Source organism: Neltuma alba, unplaced genomic scaffold (assembly GCF_004799145.2).
Source record: "Neltuma alba isolate B1F8T4 unplaced genomic scaffold, ASM479914v2 tig00002163_pilon, whole genome shotgun sequence".
In the NCBI taxonomy this organism is placed as follows: domain Eukaryota; kingdom Viridiplantae; phylum Streptophyta; class Magnoliopsida; order Fabales; family Fabaceae; genus Neltuma; species Neltuma alba.
In genome coordinates, this window is record NW_021632763.1 from 10,997 (window position 1) to 26,895 (window position 15,899).

At 36.1% G+C, this 15,899-nt stretch overlaps 1 protein-coding gene and 1 pseudogene across 1 annotated transcript; one reads left to right on the forward strand and one right to left on the reverse strand.

The window, feature by feature from the left end:
- The first annotated feature begins 274 nt into the window (after positions 1-274).
- On the forward strand, positions 275-4,049 carry LOC114718093 (UDP-URONIC ACID TRANSPORTER 1). Its single transcript, XM_028903338.1, has 4 exons — positions 275-798; positions 1,389-1,492; positions 2,235-2,463; positions 3,186-4,049. Exons 1-4 carry the CDS (start codon positions 355-357, stop codon positions 3,330-3,332), a joined length of 924 nt encoding a protein of 307 aa, XP_028759171.1. The 5' UTR covers positions 275-354; the 3' UTR covers positions 3,333-4,049.
- Positions 3,825-11,664, reverse strand: LOC114718083 (putative calcium-transporting ATPase 11, plasma membrane-type; annotated as a pseudogene).
- Positions 11,665-15,899: the final 4,235 nt, after the last annotated feature.

Here is a 15,899-nt window from a genome sequence, read left to right on the forward strand (position 1 = left end):
ACGAATACACACTAGAGTTCAATATTTTACTCTCTGATCTGGTCTATTTAATTCCTTAACATCAACAATGGCGTTCATATAGCCAAATGAGATTATCGGAACCTGGACCTTTGTTCCCATGTCCACACGGGACAAAAGTTCCCAGGAGCACACATGCTCCTTGCTACATGAGATCTGAAGAACACTCCAAAAGCAAAAAATAACGCCGCAGTTAAAGGGGGGGAGAGAGGGGGGAAAAAGGTGGTAAATAAATATTTCTAAATAAGTAAAAACGTTTTCGATTGCTAAAAGTTAAAATGACAGCGTCCTGTGCAAAGCCAGGCACCCACCGCAGGCACAGCCAGGATCGGGAATATGTCGTTCAAGAAAGAAGCCTTCTTCATCTGTTCTCTGGTGATTCTTTGGTACTCCTCAAATATTGGAGTCATCCTCCTGAACAAGTACTTGCTTTCCAATTATGGTTTCAAATTCCCCATCTTCCTCACGATGTGCCACATGACTGCCTGTGCCGCTCTTAGCTACATTTCCATTGTTTTCCTCAAGATTGTGCCTCATCAGACCATCAAATCAAGGTCCCAGTTCATCAAGATTGCAACTTTGAGTGTTGTGTTTTGTGCATCGGTGGTCGGTGGCAACGTCTCCCTCAGGTACCTCGCGGTTTCGTTCAATCAAGCGGTGGGTGCCACCACCCCTTTTTTCACGGCGTTGTTCGCTTATTTGGTGACCCTTAAGCGTGAGGCTTGGGTCACTTATGCTGCTCTTGTGCCCGTTGTTGCTGGGGTTGTGATTGCTAGCGGGGTATGTTCATTTTGTTTGCAGGATCTTGTGTTGGTTATTCGTGAGGATTTCTCTCCTTGATAATGCTCATTTTGTTCATCCATCCCCATCTTATCATGCCGGCATAATTTCTTGTTTTAGTTCTGGATAGCATTGCAAGCCTGCGTTGTCTTTATAAGTGCTCCTCCAGATCTGGAAATCTGTTGCAAGTTAGTTACTGGTCATACCGGATCTGGTATTGTGATCAATTTAGCTGATCTATAGTTGTTAGGAATTTAAGTAATCTATATGTGGTGATATACATGTATTGAAACTCCCCACCATGATTGTAGTTCTCATCTTCCTCACTCATAATTTATGGAAATAAATATGAAACGGCTCTAAAAATTTTGCATGGTAAAGGAAAACGTAAGGGGAGCTGGAGGCCAAAACATAACTTGTTATTTATTGCAATCTGAGTCATTCTTCTTTACGAACGTGTCTTAGAAAGCTAATTCTTTATTCTTGTTAGTCATCTCGCCCTGGAACTGGATTTACATGATTAATAATGTATATTTCTGTCCCATTTGCCATGTCTTCTGAGGGGTTATAACATTTTCTTGTTGGGGCAGGGTGAACCGGGCTTTCACCTGTTTGGATTCATTATGTGCATAAGTGCTACCGCTGCAAGAGCCTTCAAGTCTGTACTTCAGGGCATCTTACTTTCTTCTGAAGGGTAAACAATCTATGCTACACCTATGATGATTTGTATGATCCATTGTTTAAAAAAAAAAAAAAAATACCCATCTAAAGTTTGAGATATCAACCCCTCACCTTTCTATTATACACATTTTACATATTCGTTTTTAGAACTTGTTCATTAATGGAGCTTTCTTTATAAGTTCATTTCCTTATTTGATATTCTTAAATGATAGAGCTATTTTAGTTGATCAGTTAGAATTTTTATTTTTATTTTTTTTAAACTCGGTGACAAAACTCCGAGGACTGAAAATGGGTGGGGGATGCAAATGGGGGGGGTTCAAGAGTGGATAATTTACTAATTAATCTGCCTTATCTGCTTTAATGGGAAGTCTTGGTTTTTCATCTCTTTCTAGGTACTTGGTTTGTGTGTCCTGTTGTAACTTGAAAGTTAGGTTGTTGAATGCCTGGTCAGGCCCAATGAAATGAAGGAGGTAAAAATGAGACAATGTAACCTCTTTCTTCAAGTTCATTCATTGAGTTGTGAGAAAATCTTCTGGGAACTGCAATCTTATAGACCAGAAACCATGATGAAAATGATAATGCTGCAAAATGGAGCTTTCGCTGCTTCCTTCTCATGTATATATGATTGAATCCAACCTCTTTCAACAGTTTTAGGTTCTTGTCCTGGCCACTTAGCTTAGCAGACCAAATTCAAATACTCCCTTTCTGGTGGCAATAAATTTCTCATAATGTTAACTTCAATTTCAAACAAACAGGGAGAAGTTGAACTCGATGAATTTGCTCCTGTATATGTCTCCAATTGCTGTCGTGGTTTTGGTTCCTGCAGTGCTTATTATGGAGCCCAATGTCATAGACGTCACAACAGCTCTTGGAAGGGAGAAAAAATCTATGTGGATTCTTCTTTTGCTTAACTCAGTGACCGCTTATGTAGCGAACTTATCAAACTTCTTGGTGACTAAGCATACAAGTGCTCTTACCCTTCAGGTTTGTTCCCTATACAAATCAATTAGTTAAAAGCAAATTTTTTACTAACGAATTCAAATTTTGATCCCTTCTTGGATATTAAATACTCCTCTGGTCCTAATTATAAAACCCAATTGACTTATTTGAGGAGGTTAAGGAAGTAAGTTAAGTTGGTTATTTATAATAAATAAGTGTTGTCATTCCTAAAATATCCTTGCTAATTAAGTATATTGGCTTAAACTATCATTATTAGAAGGATTATCTTGGAAAAAAATGCATAAATATAAGAGACAAAATGGATTGGGTCTTATAATTAGGACCAAATAAAAAGTCAAATTGGGTCTTATAATAAGGACCGGAGGAGTAATATTTTTCTTTTATGCCTGAAATTTAATTCAAAACTCAGATCATGATCAGTTTGCTCTGTAGTATTTTGTGAAATAGAAGTTTAAGTGCTTTTTGTTTCTTCAAGCAAACAGAGCGCTTAGGCACCACGTTAACATAATTGGTAATTGTGGTTCCTTTGAGCCCTTTTTACTTTTAACTAATTGACTGTGAGAGTTTCATCCTTCTGTAATACTAGCAGTAATACTGTAAAAATATAAATCGAATCCTCTACATCATGCATTTATTTTTTGAAAGCAGTGATACTTGCTAATTACTCACGGACCAGCAAAGAAAGAAAGAAATTGTTGCTTTGCTGATTAATCACCCAAATTTTCCTCTCAAATGTTGTGAATTAGGTGTTGGGGAATGCAAAGGGTGCTGTGGCTGTTGTGATCTCGATCCTTATATTTAGAAATCCTGTGACTGTTGTGGGCATGGCGGGCTACACAATTACAGTATTGGGGGTGGCAGCATATGGAGAAACAAAGAGAAGGTTTAGATGAACCAATATTTCTTTCTGTCTAAACATTCTCCTATTTAGTTTTGTAATTTGATTTGTCCTAGTTTTTCCCACATGAACATGATTCTTAGTAATTTGACCGTGGCCAGGTTGGGGCGGGTAAAGTGATTTTTTGTCATGTTTGTATGTATGCGGAAATATTTTTGTATCACGGTTAGATTTTCGAGCAGATTCTGCTATTCTTCGTTTACAGACGAAAATAGCATTTCGCATTTGGACAAGTATACTGTGGGTGGCAAATTGGAAAAGTGGCACCGTATGGAAGTTCACACCATAAAAATCCTTATATTAACTCGTGAATTCATATTTTTAACATTTGATGTCACGCCCCAATTTGGTCACAACTCACAAGCACAAAATTCTAGGGGGAGTTCCCCAGACGCAAAATTGTCATTATTGTTGAGGCGCTTCGATCTTCTGTCTTCACATATCTTTGGGTGGACCAATGGATGCTGAGAACATACAGCGAAAACAATCGTGGCGAAGCAAGCTTTATAACAATACAATACTCGTAACCTTGCTACGTGGAAAAAATGGGTCGACATTACTATAGAATACTGACAGCAAAGCGCCCCGGGAATTTAACATGGAGCAATTAAAGACCGTTTTTCTTAAAGTCAAACAAAAACTATGAGTTAGCACTTAGCCGTATGAGTTATCGAAAGTCCAACTTTGCGGAAAGATCGGTTCCCCCCCCCCCCAAAAAAAAAAAGATGTAAGCAAAAAAGCCATCGACCGATTTCCCCAGAGAACGGAATATGCCATCGATGGGTTCAAGCCATGTCAGGACCAGAAGGCAATGCGTCGTAGCCATCGTGTTGTTTTGGAGCATCTTTTTCAACTGGAATGCACTTCAGGATAGCCCCTATGGGCAAGCTTGCTGCACCAATTAACACGCTCAGTACCCATAGTTGCCAGGTCAGAGGCACAGTGCTGGCAAATGTTCCCAAGAACTCAACAATGACCACTTGAAATGCCGCTGTGGAAACTATCACAGCTAAAAATATCCCACTGTCAAACATGCCTCTCAATATGTTTATCTTTTCCATGTCTCGGCTGTTGATCTCATTGAAAACCTGATAGAACAAGTAGAGAGACAATTAGAAAAAACGGCCAAGTGGACGTGAGGAAGGACAATTCAATAGATCAATCATGAGTTGTACCTGGCAAAAGACAAAGGAGTTGAATATTAACGTGTTTAGGACACTAGTTGCATCTGGACCATTGAGTCTCAGAAGGTTCTTCCCATCAAAATTGAGAATGCCAAGGACAATTAGTTGATATATACTTTGACCGATGATATTTCTCCACATGGCTTTGGTGATAAAGCTGGCTCCTCTACCAACAGGAGGCCTTTTCATGAGCTCGTCATTAGGAGGTTCTGTGGCCAGGGCCAATGCACCCAGAGTGTCCATAATCAAGTTGACCCAGAGCAATTGTACAGCTGTTAGAGGAGCAGATCCTGAAAACAAACGAGAAAACTATTATTCACGTTCCTCAAAAGCTCAGTGCAATAAATGGGGGAAAAAAACATTCAGAAACCAACAGACCAGTGAAGCATGCAGAAACGAAGTTGATCACAAGAGCGACCACGTTGACTGTTAACTGAAATTGTACAAATTTCTGAATATTTATGTATACTGCCCGTCCCCATCTGGCCACATTGACAATAGTTGTGAAGTTATCATCCATTATAATGACATCAGCATTTTCTTTAGCAACCTGTGAATGGCATAATTCCAAAACAAAACATAATATCAGAGTATTGATAATTATGTTAACGATAGAGGCACAAATAGAATGGTACGTGACACCTAGTTCTATAACTAATCAGGTTGTTTATTCAAATACACTATGAAGGGCCAACAATTGGGTCGCCAATACCAACAGCCACAGTGTGCAATCTGGTAAAAAGATTTTGAAGGTTTGCAGAGTTACAAAGGTAATAATGTCCCTCAAAAGGCTTAATGTGTGTTTTTCCAGGGGAAAGCGCAACGCAGATCCAAAAGACAGAAGTTATACTCTCTGTAGCTGGAGTAAAGCTAAAACATAACCCATAATAGGCAGTACATTCTAATGACAGGAGGATATCAATTGTGAATTTGTGACTCTAAGGAAGTATAAGAGATACAATACCTCGGTCCCAGCTATGCCCATGGCAAGTCCAATGTCCGACTCATGTAGTGCAGGAGCATCATTGGTTCCGTCGCCTGTAACAGCAACAACCTCACCAAACATATTCCGCAAATTTGTAACTAAGGTATGTTTGTCAAGCGGTAAGGATCGTGCCATTACCTGTGTCCATATTAAGCAAATAAGAAGACGGGCATTTCCCATAAAAAAGAGTTGAAAGATAAAATTTACAATGAAAATAGAACCTGAATATTTGGTACGATCTCCCTCATTCGCTCAGGAGTCAGGTTTCGAAATTCTGGTCCTTCAATGGCAACACCGCCTTCAGTCAGTATACCACATTCTTTAGCTATAGCCCTAGCTGTATGTATATTGTCACCAGTGACCATACGAACTGTTATTCCAGCTGCTAAACAAGTTTGGACAGCTTCTTTAACCCCAGGGCGCACGGGATCCTTGATTCCTACAACGGCTATCAGTGTATAGCCATTATCAGGGATAGTAGCCTCTCCTTGGTTATCATTTATATCTTTGACAGCCAAACAAAGAGTTCTTAAAGCTTCCGATGCAAAACCATTTATCACATCAGAGACATTCTTTGCACGATCTTCAGGAAGATCAACTGTATTTCCATTATAATCAATAATTTTGTCACACGTTCTTAAAATTATTTCTGATGCACCTTTACAGAAAGCTCGTACCCGTCCATCAGGAAGACGCACAAGGACAGACATCTTCTTCCGGACTGAGTTGAAGGGCTCAATCTTAACAACCTTGTACTCATTGCGCTGAGCATCAATATCACCATCCAAAAACAACCCAAATTCCACTAAAGCAGATTCTGTTGGTGTTCCCAATATCGTGTTCTTTCCATCCTTATCTTTAACTACTTCAGCAGAAGTATTTAGAAATATAGCTTGGAAAAGGATGCTCAGAACTTCTTCAGATATTTCCGTTTTCAATTTGTCTCCGCTCCCTTTACCTTTCATTTCCATGGATTTTTCGCATGTCCATATCTTGTCAACCACCATATGATTAGTAGTCAGTGTCCCTGTCTTGTCTGTGCAAATGCAACTGGATGAACCCATTGTCTCACAGGCTGCAAGATGCCTCACAAGTGCCCTGTCATTCATTAATTTTTTCATTGCAAAAGCAAGGCTGAGTGTTACAGCCAACGGTAATCCTTCAGGGACTGCAACAACTATTATGGTGACAGCAATAGCAAAGTAGTCCAGCATCTTCATTGCATCATTCGAAGACCAATTAGTAAACTCACCGTGCTGTGCTTTTTTCCACCAAAAACCTTATTATCAACACCAGAAATGTTACTACAGCAAAAGCCAGACCAATCTTACCAATAATCGTAGCAACTCCATTCAGTTTCACTTGCAATGGGGTCTCATCCTCTCCACCCTCGTTTAAGGTTTCCATCAACTTTCCCCATTCTGTCCTCATACCGACAGTTGTCACTAACATCTTCCCTTGACCATCTTGCACTTTTGTTCCTGAAAGAAGGAAAGGTTTTTCTTCATTTACGTCTACTGGTTCGCTCTCACCTGACAAACTCGACTCATCGATCAGCAAGTTGTATCCCCATATGAAAATCCCATCAGCTGGGACTTGATCCCCAGTTGACAAATGGACAATATCTCCTGCCACCAGATCATAGATTGATATCTTCTCCCTTTTCCCATCCCTGGTGACCTGAACAAATATCTTTTTTCTCCCTGTCCAAATCCCTGAACTGCAGCGATTGCTTGTAGTCGCTGACAGCAGTAACAATGACGACCAAGAATACACTAAGTAGGATTCCCAGACCATCATACACACCCTTCGGCCACCCTTCAGTGGCAATCCCTACACCTATAGCTACTAAAGCACAGACCATAAGAATGATTAGCGTTAAGTCATGCAATGCTTCCCACACAAACATCAGGAAGGTTCTAGTTGGTTTCTCTGTATAACGGTTGAACCCATAAATCTGTTGCCTGGTATTTATACTGTTTTTACTGACACCTTTATCCATGGAGGAGACAGATAATCTTGATGCGATCCCTTCAACTCCTCCAATTATTCTCAATTTCTTGTAATCATGGCTACGAACAATGGAGGCAATGTCATCTGGATTAATACCAAAACCAGCTTCTCTTGCCTCATCTGATAGACTGTAATCAACTCGACCTCCAGCTGCACAAGAAAGCCATAGATCAAAATAATTAGTTTTTAAAAAAACTGTGACTGTATAAACTGCGTAAGTCAAGAGAATAGAGCAAAATACCATCAATAAACTGCAATGCCGCCTTTTGAACATAAAGAGCAATCCGAATCGTTTCCTGAGGCAGCAAATAGGGATCGTACGGTAAAAAATGTAATGATAATATCGACATGAAAAATTTGTAAACGACAATTAACGGTCATTCCAACAGCAAGTGCTTAAGGAGGGTCAAAACTCAAAGCATAGACCATGTCCTTTGAACATACATAATTACAGCACTAATAGTATCCTCAATTAAGCCAAAGTAAATGAGCCTCATCCTGTCTAATGCCATTACATAACTTCCCTGGCGAAAGTCATAATTAAAAAATTTGGCTCAAAGCTTTTTAAGATCAAATATATTTGCTAAAAGCTTCACAGGTTTTTGAATAAAAAATTTGGAGCATGTGTTGAGTTTATTATCAAAGGGAATGTTTGGTAGTCGTAATGGGGGGAAAAACAGCATTCCTTTTATATTAAACACAAAAAAAAAAAGATAAATAATATTCATTATACTTTCACTTTTATATAATTTTTTTACTTCTTCTCAATTTATTGAATACAGTACGTATAGCAAAAACTAGCCCTATCTACTGGCCCAAAAGAAACGCTGTCCAGGCAGCGGGAATATCTTCACGGTGAAGAATCTCCATCTACTGGCCCACCACCCAACCCTCACATGAATTCTAGAGGATCTCATTTGTCAAACTTGTACCTACAATGGAACTAACATATTCAATGATGACGTGCCACTGTCTGATTCACAAGCCAACAAGACGCGTCTAGGCTGCCTTCAAGTCATTACGAAAACTGAATGCTTTGTTTTGGGGGCTCTACCAATGTGGCAGTGGCCTAGTTTTCTGTTTTCTTTCTTGTTTGCTCAAGCTATAGCCTTCGCTGAAGGGAGAACATTATTCAAGACAGTCTGAAGGGACTTATTTGCATTAAAGGCCAAAAACATTCAGAAACTGCTTTGTAGAACCTAAAGACCAAACCGAAATTAAGTGCGGTGTGAAATGACAAGAATCCCCCCTTGCTTGTACTCCAGATTTCAACAAGTTGTAATTTAATAGTAACATTATCATCATACACAAACTTATTTTCAATTTGAACCTCTTCTGCATAGCAATTTCAAAATGTTTTTAAACCTTTAATGCAAGTAAATTCAGGGCCTTGAATGACATTCTCCCAAAAAAAAAAAAAAAAAAAAGCTGGACGTTTGCATAGACAAGGGTGGTCGCTCCTCCACTGTTATCAGTGCCAGTCTGATAGAACTGAATTAAAGGATAAGTGTATGTCAGTCCTTGGATGAAATGTGTGCTTTCTTATAATTTTTATCCAACGGCTTAGGATGTCCAACTCCCCACCTCTCTACATCATCGTCCTAAATACTATCTATCTATATATATATACACACACACACACCCCACTCTAACGTAAAATAGAAAGGAAAAATCGCAAAAACAGCTCGTCAAAATAGAAAAATAGTAAATAGGGACCCATGACAACATTAATATGGGTTTTGACAATAATTTTTATAAACGGGTCTCTGTGTGCAATTTTTCTATTTTAGTGTTTTTTTTTGGTGATTTTCTCAAACAGAAATGGACCCACAGCCCACTATCTGATAAGACCAATACCATTGTTGTTTTCACAATAAAATCGTGCCAAACAAAAGAAGAAAATAGTAAACTCCGGAAACCAAACAGGATATATTGGTCCTCCAACCAAAAAAAAAAGTCAAAAAGCAGGAATAAGTGCGGCAAAAGTGACAACTGCAGCGCGTCACCATACAGATCTGTCTTTTGGAAAATACTCATTCAATTTGGAGGCAAGTGACCGAAATTTCGCGGAAGGTTCGTCCGGTGTCACTATTGGACTAAAATAGTTGGCTTTTCTATATTACGTATTTTATTTTCTTTGGCCAACAACTACTTGTTTTAATTTAGACCCATGATCCGTCGTTTTAGTGGGAATTAAAAAATACAACCCCCATACGGACAGCATATTCATATAAACCAATAAAAAAAGACTAAAACTGGAAGGATATCAAATATGATAATAATTTATGACACCAAATATTAATATAATCAATACCAATCAGGGATCATTATTATATATTTTTAGTATAGGAAGCCACAATATATCACGTAAAAAGATATATATATATATAATATGAAATGAACTCCCAAATCATGGACAATAAAATTAATCCTAAATTTCATACAAATATGCAACTTCTATTGAGTTAAATTTTGCCCTCGTATTTCAATAAATTTCATATCAGTCAACAATCAAATTAAGTGCTGACAACGAACCAGCATGAGCATCTGATGCAACTCACGCAAGGGCCAAATTTAACTATAAATTTTTATATTTTTGTTTATTATTTTTTTAATGAGCAGGAATAATATATTTTTACATCCAAGATATAATACACTTAAGTGATACGACAGATTCTCACAAAAGTCTACTTTTAAAAAATAAATAAATTCTCACAAAGGTTTATTTTTCTTTAACTGTGCCAAAACTCAAAATAGTTTACCTTTCTTTAACAGGAGTTATGAATTTCACAATATAGTGCCAATAAACTGAGCAGATGGGAAAAAAAATATGCAGGAAAAAGTTAAAATACTTTGCACATTAGGGGAAAAAGGAGAGTTATGCATTAACTAACAGTAATATTATTAAATACTTTTTTTATTACGCTGTGGGATGTTATACATCGTTAAAAAGAACTTGTCCGTTAAGTTCTTTTGACAGGCAGAGTTGACCATCCCACTTTTTCTCTCTTTTTTTTTTCCATCGATCATCTCAATTAAATAAATATGAAATTAAAAATTTAATTCCAAAAGTATTTTCAAATAAATGCGAAGAAAATTACCAAAAAAAGAAATTATTTACTTTTTATCAACAAAGTCGGCCGCGCTGGAGCGCACCCGCCTCAAAGTCAGAGTCATGTTACCAATACCATCACTGCAATGACCACCGGTGAAGAGGGGCAACGACTTTTGATTCCCTCAGAGGTCACATAAGAAGATAGGATCGGGCGCAAAAATCAATTTGGCCGTGGAATGTCCGTCATTCGTTTTTGCCACTTGCCAGAATTTAATCACTTCATCTTCACGAAATCGAAAACTTCTTCCATTTCTCACTAACAGGGGATCAAATAACCCCCGTGTAAAGGAAAACCCCAGCTCCGGCTGGGCAAAAATATTATTTACAAAAGAAATGAAAAAAACCTCTCGCTCTCAACTTGAGGGGATTCATAAGGAATTAGTTGAGTTCATGATTTCCTATTTCCGTATTTAAAAACAAAAATAGTCTTAGTTTTCTTCTTCGCTCCTTTTTCAAGCCACCGCAATGAAAAGATTTGCTCTAAAGTGGATTTTGCTTTTCCTTAAAAAAGTAGGAAGTATGAGCGGTGCATCATTAATTGATTGCTTTCATTATTTATTTTCCCCTTCCGGAGACTTTCTCCTAAAGACCGAAACCTCCTCGCAAATCCAATGGCCCCCGTCCCGGAGGCCCAGACTCTTATAAACTATCGTCATAAATCTCAAACAAGGTGCATATATCGACAAACAAAACAAGCGTAAACGGGATAGATCAGGCAAATGGATTGAAACCTGGATTTTCTGCTTCATCCTCTCGGCTTCAGAACGTTTGTCGAGATCGGCGACCATACGGAATCTTCTGCGAGGATTCTTGACCAATCTGACGGCGGATCTCCATCTCCTCATGGCTTCGGTGGATGGATTCTTGGGCTCCAGTTCGAAATCCTTCCAAAAACTCTCCATTGTCGCTGGAATAAGGGATGCACAGGTTCTACAGACTCCTCTCCGTTCTATCGCTCAGAGCTCGCGATAGGAGCAGCGCTGAGGAGGATCCAGCAGATTTTTCATTAGTGGAGCAAATAAAATGCGAGTGCCTACTGCAAGGGGTTTTAATACTTCGAAAATAGAAATGCGTTAGGACTTGGGATAAAAACAACATGATGAAAACATTAAAAAAAAACAAAAAGAGTAAGCTATGTTTTTTATTAAAAGAAAAACTGTAGGCGAATTGGGCATATCTATATAGGCTCGGAGAGAAATTTTTTTTTATTTATTTGCCAACGACTCAGAGAGAAATTTACAGATTATTTAATAACAAAGTTCTCAGCAGGAGCCAGCAGATTTTTCATTTGCGGAGCGAATAAAACGGGAGTGCCTAGTGCCCACAACAAGTAGGTTTAATACTCCGACAATTAAAAATGCTCTTAGGATAAAAAAAAATGATGGAAACATTAAAATTTAAAATAAAAATAAAAATATGTTTTCCTTTTCATTAAAAGAAAAATTTTAAGGGAATCGAGCATATTTACAAGCTTAGAAAGAGGTTATAAATTATCCACTAATAAGATTCATATTTGTAGTGATTTTAACTCATGACTTTATAAGTTACTTCTTTGATCCTGTTTAAAACAATTTTAATATATTTCATACAGATTAAAAAAAATTTTAAAATGCATTAACTTTTTATTAAAATATAATAACTTTTTAATTTTATTTCTATTTAATATATAAACTTTTTAAAAAATAAATATTTACATTATAATAAAAGAAGAACCAAATAGTACATTCATGCTAAAAAATTAATGAAGTGACTTATAAATAAGATAAAAAATCTTCTCTCTACGTTATAAATAGGAGTAGAAGAGTATAAACAAACTTCTTATCAAGTAAACATGCTCATCGACAAAATAGTAACCTATATTTAGTAGGAGAGAAGCGGAGGAGAGGACAGAAAGAATTTTAATGTTCTGTTTAAAAATTTAAAAAAAGAGTAATAAATTTTTAATAAAAAAAATTAATTAAAATTTATTCAATTTTTTCCTCCCACTCCTTGCGCCAAACTGATCGTAGGCTAGCAGCCTCTAAATGGGGCCCGGGCTTTGTGCTCCCTCGATGCGTATCCAAGTGGGCCAGTGAATTAAAAAATGGGCTCCTTTACAAAGGGGAGCTATTACTTTGCTTGCTTTTTTTAATGTTTGAAAAATGGCAATAAAATATGTGAAATAATGTATTTTGTTTTCATAAATAAATTATACTACCTTAGATCTTTAATATAAGATCTCATTTAATTTTTATTTTGGTTTTAAATATAAAATTTCAATATACTTTGTATCTCATATTTATTCATTTTTTTCAAAATAAAATTTTTAATAATAGTAATTCTAACCAATAAATTTGATTAGCAAGAATATTTTCAGAAAAACAATATATATTTGTTACAAAGAACTAATTTAATTTATTTTTTAATTTACTCAAATTAATTAATTAAATCTTATATTTAACATCAAAGGTAGTATTAAAAATAAAAATGGATAGCATAACTTTAACACCAGGGAGAGAAAATTGTAAAGAAAACTGTCACTCACTTTTTAATTGCTGCCTTAAAAACCTATGAGCACTCCTTGATTAAAATACTGCTTGGTAATGAGAGAAACGGATGGAAAGGGAGGGAAAGAGAAAATTTAATGAGCTCTATTTAAAAAAATAGAAAAATGGAGTTTTGACATTTTAATAAAAATTAATTAAAAAAATTTCTCTCATTCTAAATTGAGTTTATTGAATATTTTTTCTTTACTCTCATTCTCTATTTTCTCTTGTAGCCAGCGCACTTTAAGTTTAATCCCCCATGTCAGCAGAATTCCCCTGGAAAGGGCAAAAAAGAGTGGTTGTCAAATTGTCTGTGTGTTTATAGGGCCGGTTGATTGGGTTTTTCTGATTTTTAAATATTGTTTGCTTTAGGGTCGTTCTTTTGATTACATTTTTAATATCCTTTTAGATATCTGAGCCCCTTTTTTGTGGGAACAAGGCAGTCCTCACGCTTCCTGCCACAATGTCACCTTTCTTTTCTCTGACAATAACGTTCTCTGCATGCGTAGTGCCTGAAATGCAATTACAGAATTAGCTTGTGATCTTTGACTTTTTTTTTTTTTTTACAGAGTATTTGAATAAAATAAAAATCATAATTTTAAAAGTATTTTTATGGTATACAAAATAAATATGTAAAGAAATTTATTTCAATTTACTAAAAGTTTTTCTTAAAAATATTTTTTATAATACCCAAACACCCCCTCAATTCAGTTGTGATGCCTCTCTTATGTTTTATAGGCCTTAATATTTGCTTATTATTGTTTTACTTTAAGTAGATTGGATTTAGTTGCCATGTAGTGTTTATATTGTGATGTAATAGAGGCGTAATTTCACTAATATGTGCATGTTATAGAAAAAATTGTAATAAGATCCCACTTAAGAGAATTAAATACAAAAAGTCTCTTTAAATTATTAAATTATTCTAAAATTCTAAAGGAACTTATTGTAAAAGATTTTATTTGTTTAATTACTAAATTGTCCTTATTTTTGTTAAGGTATGCATTAACAACTCATAGAACAGTCGTTAACAATTTAAGATGTAACTATTAATAGCTATTGCAGCAAGTATAAACAACACAATTTATTGGCGCGGTACAAAATGTAATACATGAGTTTTAAATATTTACCGCGATAGTTGTTAATTTTTACATCGTAAGTTGTTAACGACTGCACTTTAAGTTGTTAATACATACCTTAACGCAAAAAGAAAAAAGTAATTTGATAACTAAACAAATAGAATCTCTTGTAATTGAGTCCGGTAATTAAACAAACAGAATCTCTTGTAATTGAGCCCCTTGAGACCACAACAATTTGATGATTTCAAATGATCCTTTGTATTTAATTCTCTTAAGCGAGATTTTATTGCAATTTTCCCCATATTATATCATTTTGTCTATACTTAATAAACTGTCTTATCATCAACATATATATTTATAGAGGGAGGAGTGGTTACTAAATTTTAGCGTGTTTTTCATGATTCACACGTACATAAATATACATACTACATTCGGTCTTTAATATAAGAGCTCATTCGACTTTATTTTGGTCCTAAATATAAAATCTCAATTCATTTTGTCTCTTTTATTTATCTATTTTTTTCTAAGTAAGTCCTTATGATAACGATAGCTCAAGCAAATATGCTTGCTTAACAATGATATTTTAGTAAAGATAATACTTATTTATTATAAATAACTAATCTAATTATTTTTTAATTTATTCAAATTAGTTAACTAATACAGTACAATTTTATAAGTTGTACAAATGACTGCAGATTTTAGTCAAATGGTTGTAAAATCTTTTCATGTGCCCAATATCAATTCTATTGATTGATCAACCTTCCACAGACACCATATTTGACATTTTCTTTGTTTTTTTTTGGGCCCGACTATATTTGACATTTTCAGTATATATGTTCTAAGAAGGGCAGTTATTGATTTTTGGTTTTTAATTTAAAAAATGGAGCAGTTAGCACGACAGTTTTGGGCAGATAATTCAAAAGATCATGGCATAATTCTTGGCTTCCTCTCCGTTTTGGTTGTAGTGGGACAGAATCGTTCATACCGAGGAAATCGTCAGCTACCTACCTGACGGCACGGAGAGCATCGAATTATTCAAGACACGGGGAAAGAAACCGCGCTGCAAATAATCAAAATAGAACAACGCCCCAGCTCATGCGTTTCACCCTTTGACCTTGGGTGTTTTCGCCCTTACAACTTCGCGGACGTCGCCTTTTCAGAACGGTTGGCGGACGGTGGCTCTGCATACATTAATGCAATTCTAAATAATCAACGTGCGCGTGAAAACTCAATCCTATTGACCCACCTCACCTTTTTCTCTTCAACACAGTTCATCTTTTGGCACCTCCTTCGCCGACATCTCAGGGGAAAAGTCGTGAAAATGAATCAGTTCACGAATTCAAACCGATACAGTACATATATTCATCAACTTACTATCAAATTAATTAACAGATTGTATTTTCATGGCACTGGACAGTTAATTTAGAAAGTAAGAATATGGAGTATCTATGGCTACTAGCGTGAACAGAGTAGCCCCGACGAAATGCTTTTTTTTTTTTTAAGTGAAATTTGTTTTTTTTTCCTGCTGAGGATTAAAGTAATCTTAATTAAAGAATATTAACCATTAAACGGCGATGTAATGGTGTCAAGCGAGAAGTTAGGAATTTATTTAAAAGAAAACAAAAACATCTATTTAACACCATTTGGTCGCAATTGAATGATTA